This window comes from Olea europaea, unplaced genomic scaffold (genome assembly GCF_002742605.1).
Source record: "Olea europaea var. sylvestris unplaced genomic scaffold, O_europaea_v1 scaffold311, whole genome shotgun sequence".
NCBI classification, from domain to species: Eukaryota; Viridiplantae; Streptophyta; class Magnoliopsida; order Lamiales; family Oleaceae; genus Olea; species Olea europaea.
In genome coordinates, this window is record NW_019249854.1 from 802236 (window position 1) to 811481 (window position 9246).

Genomic DNA, 9246 nt, shown 5'->3' on the forward strand with positions numbered 1-9246 from the left:
ACAAAAGGTTGAAAAAATCATTGATTTGCAAAGAGTTGTAATTCAACTACCTGATGTATTTGTTGACACGAGAAAAGTGACAAAGTCATATATTCCAACAGAAAATATTCCAGCAAAAATTAATGTCCCTGCAGGACAATCTGCTGTGGCAAATGAATCTCAAATACGCCAGAAGCATGGTCGACCAGTTGGTTCAAAAGACTCTGTACCTCGAAAAAGAAGAGTACAGGAGAAAAACCAACCAAAAACTTCAGAAGAAATCACATTAGAAAAGATTGATCAATCAAATATTGAATGTACGGTTCCTGAAGAACCAGAGGTGTCCGAAAATAATGAGATCTCAATAAATTATATGATATCTCATAAATTATGGGAACGGAATAATATTGTTATAGATAATATTTTCACCTTTAACATGGCTCTTGATATTATGCAAAATGAGGATCCTAAACCACAGTTTGTTAATGACTGTCGAAATAGAAATGATTGGCCAAAATGGAAAGAAGTCATACAGGCAGAATTGAATTCTTTGGAGAAACGAAAAGTGTTTGGACTAGTAGTTCGAACACCTGAAAATGTAATCCCTGTTGGATACAAATGGGTTTTTGTACGAAAGAGAAATGAGAATAATGAAATTACAAGATACAAAGCCCGACTAGTGGCTCAAGGTTTCTCCCAAAGACCGGGAATTGATTATGAGGAAACATATTCTCCCGTAATGAATACCATCACTTTTATGTTCTTAATTAGTTTGACCATGTCACAAGGGCTCGATATGTGCCTTATGGATGTAGTAACTGCCTTCCCATACTGTTCACTTGACAGTGACATATGTATGAAAGTCCCTGAAGGATTTAAGGTGCCAGGAATAAATGATACATGTTCGAGAACTATGTTCTCAATTAAATTGCAAAAATCATTATATGGATTGAAACAATCCAGACGCATGTGGTATAATCGCCTTAGCGAATATTTGTTGAAAGAGGGTTATAAAAATGACGATATATGCCCATGTGTTTTCATAAAGAAAATAATTATTGGATTTGCAATTGTGACAGTTTGTGTTGATGATTTAAATTTAATTGGAACTTCTGAAGAGTTCAACAAAACTGCAGATTATTTGATAAATGAATTTGAGATGAAAGATTTGGGGAAAACCAAATTTTATCTTGGATTACAAATTGAACATTTTCTAGAGAGATTATTTGTTCATCAATCTACTTATACAGAAAAGTCTTGAAACGCTTTTATATGGATAATGCACATCCATTGCAATCACCTATAGTTGTTCGATCACTTGATTTGAAAAAAGATCCATTTCGTCCACTTGAAGATGGAGAAAAGATTCTTGGTCCTGAAGTACCATACCTTAGTGCAATTGGAGCATTAACTTATCTTGCAAATTGCACTCGACCTGACATAGCTTTTTCTATTAATCTCCTTGCAAGATATAGCTCTACACTAACTCAAAGGCATTGGAATGGTGTTAAACATATTTTTCGTTACCTAAAAGGTACTATTGATATGGGACTGTTTTATTCTCAAAAGTCAGGATCTGCTTTAGTTGGATATGCAGATGCAGGTTATCTCTCCGATCCACATAAAGCTAAATCACAAACAGGATATGTGTTAACACGTGGAGGAACAGCTATATCATGGAGATTTGTGAAACAATCCTTGACAGCAACATCCTCAAATCATTCTGAGATTATTGCAATCCATGAAGCAGGACAAGAATGTGTATGGTTGAGAAATATGACCCATCATATCCAATCATCATGTGGATTGACTTCAACAAAAGATAATCCAACAATTTTGTTTGAAGATAATGCAGCTTGTATCACACAACTCAAAGTAGGCTATATCAAAGGCGACAGGACGAAGCATATTTCTCCAAAATTATTTCATACACATGAACTTCAGAAGAATGGTGACATTGATATTCAACAAATTCGCTCAAGTGACAATCTTTCATACACATGAACTTCAGAAGAATGGTGACATTGATATTCAGCAAATTCGCTCAAGTGACAATGTGGCTGATCTATTCACAAAAGCGCTGCCAACATCTACATTCAAGAAATTAGTTCATGAGATTGGAATGCGTCGACTCAAAAATTTTCAGTGATTAACATCAGGGGGAGTAGTTGTACTCTTTTTCCTTCGCTTAGGTTTTGTCCCATTAGGTTTTCCTAGCGAGGTTTTAATGAGGCAGCATTTAATTTTAATACTCCAAAATAACTGTACTCTTTTTCCTTCGTTTGATTTTTTTTCCTCATTGGGTTTTTATCAAACAAGGTTTTAACGAGGCAGATATTTTGTAATATGTCATTCAAGGGGAGTGTTGTAAATGGAAAGTCCATTAAAGTTTATTGGTGAATGACATTTGTACTCCTGTAGCCCTAGAAATTATTATCATTGTATTCCTGATTCTTACCTATAAATATAGAGCTTTGATTTTCAATAATACACACAAAAGGTTTATTGAGTTTTCTCGATTCTCTTTTCCTCTCATTTTATAACATCGAATATAACTTTGGATTTATTTCAAGAAACAATTGCATTTTTGAGTTATGAGTATAAGAAAACTACTAAAAAAATTTTAGGAAATTTTCTTTTCTATTTCTCGCCAAATTGTTTAGGATAGAAATAAGTGAATCTATTAATTTTCAATAGCCACATATAGGATCCGAAATTAATGGCAAAAATCAATTAATTGGGAGTGGCCTTTTAGCAAAATCTATGCAATTAACAATGGCTTACCTGTCTGAATTAGTACAGTATTAATTTTAACCTTTTTCACACTTCGAGGAAAGAAAGCCAGCAGCCACGCCAGTTCAACTTACTAATCGAGCCTGTCCACATGACAAAGGGAACAGACAGAGTTGTTCACCTTAAAACTCAAAGAAAAAGGGAGTGAATCTCTGAAATGATGATCAAATTTGTGGGAAAATGGAGACCTTCCCATGAAGCAATTGGCTTGCAATATACTAGCCATCTTTCTCTGCATAGAATGTAAGAAACAAGAGAAAACTGTTAATTTCTTGAAACTGCCAACACTTATATATTAATACATAATGTTTGAAAATTTGATGTTTATGGTATCATTTATTACCTAAAAAATAGCATCTTTTCTTTGGCCTTATTTGTATGTTTATATGACGTGTGACACGAATTGGTACCTGCACCAGTCTAAAATGGTTGCCTTCAGCCCATTGACTCTAATGTTATTAAATTAATACAAAATAAACAAATTATTTTCATCTTTCCCTTTAGTTTAAAGTGATTAGTAATGGATGGTTAAGGATCTATTACATCTAATGAATCGAATATAGTATTGGAAAAAAATCACTTCATTCAAAACAACCTTTATTGTTTGTTAGGAAAATATTATTTGAAATGAAAAATGATTCTTTTTTTTAGAATGCGTGGTTAAAAAGTAGGAAAAATTTAAGGATCTGCGTGCAAAATTATTTTATTGCTGGAATGTATATTCAAAATCTATTTTATTAAACAAAATTCTCATAAAAGTTGTACAAGTTGTTTATTTTGTACTTAATTTTAGAAATTAATGTGATTACAGTAAGATCCTAATTACAACTTGATTTTTAGACATTTCTTAGAATATCCACGATTTAAAAAATTCAGTATTCATTGATTCACAATAGAATACAACTAGATCGACAGATCATTAATTCTTGCAAATACCAATTTGAATAATTTATCAGATAAAAAATCTAAAAACTTTTATATAATCATATCAATACCAATTTAAATGACCCACAGGTCCAAGACACTGTTTTGAAAGAAACTAATTACTAAGCATAATTGAAATTTCACTTTTAATCCCATAACAATTATGGTGTCAATATATCCACCTTAAACCTTAACCTCTTTACCTACAATATGTAGATAATTTATTTTCTCACTTTACTAAAATTTCCACCTTTATGTAATTTGCAGAAAAAAATTAACTAGTTACCAAATAGTTGTTCCTTAATAAGTGAATGGATAAACAACAACAAATTATCTAACTATTCAAAATAACCATATAAGAGTATTTCCAAGAACTTTATTTTTATTAATAAGCATCTTGTATCTAGTTGAGCATAATAGAGAGCAATTTTAAATTTCCACAGTCGATTAACAATTTCCATAACACTTGTGTGAAATTGTTTCATTTGTCAAATCCTTCATTTTTGAATTTGAAAATCTCTACCATATATCATTTTCCTTTAATCTTCTCCATCAAAAATAGGAATAAATTGAAGAGTTGACACCGACCGGACTTGCCATTATTTGAGCTTCTGGATAAAAGTGTCTTATTCAGGCTGTTACCAAAATTATCCAAATGTATATTAAAATATTCTTCAAATGATGTTTGGAGGCATAAAGTGAAAATTGGCTTCCAATAACTTCAGAATTCAACCTTCTAGATTTTGCTCTAATCAGGTACTTCTCTCCATTTAATCTCCAAAATATGCATTTCATTTTCCTAAAGAAATATGTGTGCATGGCCATTTTCTGATTGCAGCTGCGCAATAAAAAGATCCTCTATCCACGACGTTCCAGAAGGCGCTATTCTAAGCCACAATGGAGCGTCTCTATTCGTAGGGAAGCCAATGGTGCATCGTATACTCAAGCTAAATCTACCCTTTTACAGTTCCCAGATAATGCATGGTTCTGGCAGAAAAAAGTGGTCAAACTAATGGTAAATCTTGAAATGATGCGCTGTAACAATGATGTTTTTTATTGCTGTTGGGGAAATTTACACCGATTATGTGTATATTATATTTTTGTACGTGCATATTATATTCACAAAAATATAATATGCACATAATCGGTGTAAATTTTCCCAACAATTGCCGGGTCTTCAAAATCTTGTTGAAACTTACAACATAATGAAATGCAATTTAAGAAGAAAAAGAAAACATCTTTAATTCTTGTTAAGGATCAAATCCCACATTGAATAAAAATGAAAAAAAATAGACCAACTTATAAGCTTTGGGCTACTCCTCTTAACAAGGTTGACCTATTAAGATGGAATCACAAATCTTAACACGGTATCAAAGCCATCATCCAACTTATAAAGCTTTGGACTACTCCTCTTAGGGCGTGTTTCGCATAGCTTTTGTTTTTACTTTTGCTTCTTGTAGAAGAGTTTTTGGAGGAAGCTATTTTAATTTTTGTTTAAAAACTAATATTTAAAAGCATTTTTTATTCCAGAAGTGCTTTTAGAGGAAGTCACATTGAACCGGCTTCGTCTAAAAGTTCTTTCAACCATTAAAAGCACTTTAACAAAATTAGCCAAACGGGTCCAAAAACAACTTTTGAACCTCAAAAGCTCCTTTTGACTTTTTAAAAGTCATGTCAAACGAGCACTTAATAAGGTTGACCTTCAAGATAGAACCCCAAATCTTAACAATTCCTGAGTATTAGGCCATCTTCAACCCTGCACCAAATTTTGCACTAAATCTTGCACCAAACCAAAATTCTTCTCCAACCATTATACCTAAATTTACACCAAATGAACAGTGCTTTATTATTTTATTCATTCTTTTGATTTTTGACAATATATTTATTTATTTATTTTTTTATAACTATATATATTACTAAATCATAACTTCATTAAATTAACAAATATATTGATTACTATATTATCACATGTCATATATATTATGTTAAATCGACAAAAATAATTGATTATATTATTAATTTATGATAAACAATTACGTTAAATTTACAAAAATAATAAACTTTAATAATATAAACTTTACATTAAATTAAATTTTAAACGTAAACTTTACGAATTTAACTGTACGTTAAATTAACAATTACGTCAATTATTATTGATTATATTATTAAAAATAATAAACTTTAATAATATAATTAATAGTGTAATTAATTAAGTAATTATTATTATTATCATCATTATCATTATCATTATCATTATTATTATAGAACGAAAATGACACAAATGCCCTTAACCCTTATCCTTGAAAAAAGAAAAATAAGGGCAAAATGGACATTGCACCATTTGGTACAAAATGGTGCAACATGAATAGTGTTGCACCATATTTGGTGCAACACTATTCATTACACCATTTTTTGCACCAAAATTTGGTGCAATGGTGCAATGGTTGGAGGAAGTTTGCACCAAATTTTGGTGCAATTTGGTGCAATGGTGCAATGGTTGGAGATGGCCTTAGTAATGGAAAAACTGAGAGATTTTCGAGAAACGAGCTCGAGAAAGGGGGAAAATCCATGATTTTCAACCTCATCAGTCATAAACAAACTGAAACCAGTCACAATATTATCAAACTTAAGCCGTGGATTTGGCAACAAATTCCCAAATCCATTTATTTTCCATTATCGTTTATCTGAAATCCCAATTCAAAGAAGCTTTGATTTAATCTAGGATCCTAGTAGTTTCTCTCAGAAAATTTTTATTCAGAGTCATGGTAGGAAGAAAATAAAATTGCCCTACCTTAAAATCGTGTTGCAAATTGAAATAGTAAATAACCTCGTGTTTTGAAAACTAGGCATTCATAAATCCCGGTTTTGTACATCTTGCAATCAAAAACGTCATTCTAACTATACAAAATGACATTTCCAATTTTCTATCCTCAGTGTTCAATTTTAATTAACATAAGCTTCAGTGACGAAAGCAAATAGACCACTCAAACTAAAACAAAAAACAAAACTTCAATTTTCAACTTCAGAAAAATAATAAGTTGGATGAGTTACCGCATTTTCAACCACAGTGTAGTAGACTAAAGTGCTAAAAAATATTAAATTATTTATTTATAATTTCCATTTACGTATATCAAACACGCCTAAATATTAAATACTCGTATATATATATATGATAGAGAACACTAAGACGGATATGAATATTGAATTGGTCGTTGACCTTTGATTGGGCTAGATGAACTCCACTTAGATATAAAGACTATTTTTAACGTTGATAAATAAACATTTCGTGGACCCTTAAATAAGAAGAAATCTGTTTCGCAAAAAAAAAAAAAAAATTCTTAAAAAAAGTTAATTTCTGCTACCTTAGAAAAAGCTATGACCTGGATCCATTTGGTTGGCTTATAGGGCAATTGAAATTCAATTCCCAGAAGATAGAATTATATATTGTCGGATGTAAAATAATTTTAGGCAGCTATGTTGAATTCAAGAACTTAGGATCATTTATTTATCTTAATTAATCAATAGTATCGGAATGCATATTATACATGCCGTCCTAAAAAATATGACTTATTCAACTCAATTATTCCCTGTTAAAAAATTTAACGTTGTTATGACCTTAACAAATGAAAATTATTTTTCTAAGTTTCAACGCGCAACTCCTTGTTCATGATATAATCTGACTTATCTGGTGGATGAAACTTATGTACTATTTAACCAGAGAGTTTTTGGCTTATCTTCTTTATCAGTTGATCAAGCATTCTTAATAATTGTGAAAAATTTTATTGTATCAGCCTGCAATATGCAGCAAAAAGCTTGCATTCTTCTAATCTTATGGCTTCCATTTAGCTTTTCCATATCAAAACAGACCATCAACAACAGCACAATCGCGCTACCCGACTGCCCCACCAAGTGTGGGAATGTTTCCGTTCCATACCCATTTGGTATTGGTTTAGATGCTGGATGTTCCATAGGCCCTTGGTATGACATCAACTGTTCTAAATCTTTTAACCCTCCAAAACCCTTCCTCAGCAGAACTAATGGAGAGATTATGGACATATCAGAAACCAAAATCCGTGTCAAAAGCAATGGGATAGCTTACAGATGCTACAATCAGACTGGTGGTATAACTCGTGAATTTCCAACCGTATATGGTATAGATGACACCTCGCCTTTCAGTTTTTCAAACGAAAACAAGTTCATAGTTGTGGGATGTGATGATGTTTCCTATATGGCAAAAGTGGCAACTGATAATCAGTTCATGTGCTGCCATATGTTCAAAGAGCAGTGACTTGAGTGATGGATCTTGTTCTGGAATTGGCTGTTGCCAAAACTCCATTCCCAAGGGCCTAAAGAATTACATTAATTTCCTGAACAGCTATGGAAATCACACGAAGGTCTCGTCCTTCAACCGCTGTGGCTATTCCTTTCTTGGAGAACAGGGTAGATATAGGTTTCACCCATCTGATGTCTCTGATTCCAATTTTGAACACAGAATTGTAGAAACTGTTCCGATGGTATTTGACTGGGTGATTGGGAATCAAACATGTGTTGAAGCTCAGAAATCCAATCTATTTGCTTGTCAGGAAAATAGCATCTGTGTTGATTCTGATACTGGTCTTGGAGGATATCACTGCAACTGCTCCAAGGGATACAAGGGAAATCCATATCTCAGACCAGGTTGCCAAGGTTAGTTAATGTCTGTTTGAACACTCTGAGCATATTTAGTACATATTATTGGACATTACTCCACGATGGACAAAAAATTTTACTTCTTTTTTTGGTTCGTATTGTCAATTAGTGTTAAATCTAGCTTACCAAAGAAGCTGTCTATAGACAAACAAAAAATGAATTATCGAAGAGCAATAAGAACAATTTTAATTTCCTTTGGCTCAGCCACTCAGCCATGACTCTTTTCGTTCTACTACGTTTTCAGACATCAATGAATGCGAGAACAATCCGTGTCATCCATATGGAATCTGCACTAATACTCCAGGTGGTTATAAGTGCTCTTGCCAGCACGGTTATTTTGGTGATGGCAGCAAATTTGGTTCTGGTTGCATTGGCCAGCCAGCGTCGGACCCAAACCATTAGTATTGTGGGGTCAAAAATTTAAAAATAATTTTTTTAATAAACAACATAATATCAATAAAAATAAGTTTATATGTATTTTGACACTTTGAAAACGTCGTATAATTACATCATTATTAATATTATTAAATAAATTTTGCTACTTGTATAGTTTGTTTATCATTTCATTGGCAAATGTTGAGCTAATATTGAATAAATTAAATTGAATATAGAAATTAAATGAATTGAAATAAAATTCAAATTTAGTTCAGGAAGTAAATAAAATTCAAATTTAAAGTAAATATAATTCGAAAGTAATTCAAATTGCATTTAATCCGTAACGATCCTAAAAAATTTACATCATAATTCATGTAAGACTTCCGAATGAAACAATATAAATTATATTGAAAAATTTATCGTGTAAAAATAATAATTAATTGAATATTTTTAAAAGAAAAAACGAATTAAACGTTTTTTGAGGCG

General features: G+C 31.9%; 1 protein-coding gene across 1 annotated transcript; it reads left to right on the top strand.

The window, feature by feature from the left end:
• Nucleotides 1–7375: 7375 nt before the first annotated feature.
• On the top strand, nucleotides 7376–8588 carry LOC111385248 (wall-associated receptor kinase-like 5). The gene has a single exon (XM_023009625.1). The coding sequence runs from the start codon at nucleotides 7496–7498 to the stop codon at nucleotides 7982–7984; it is 489 nt and encodes a 162-aa protein (XP_022865393.1). The 5' UTR covers nucleotides 7376–7495; the 3' UTR covers nucleotides 7985–8588.
• Nucleotides 8589–9246: the final 658 nt, after the last annotated feature.

Coding starts and splice junctions, on each gene's coding strand:
- LOC111385248 (XM_023009625.1), top strand. CDS start 7,496: ATGCAGCAAAAAGCTTGCATTCTTCTAATCTTATGGCTTCCATTTAGC.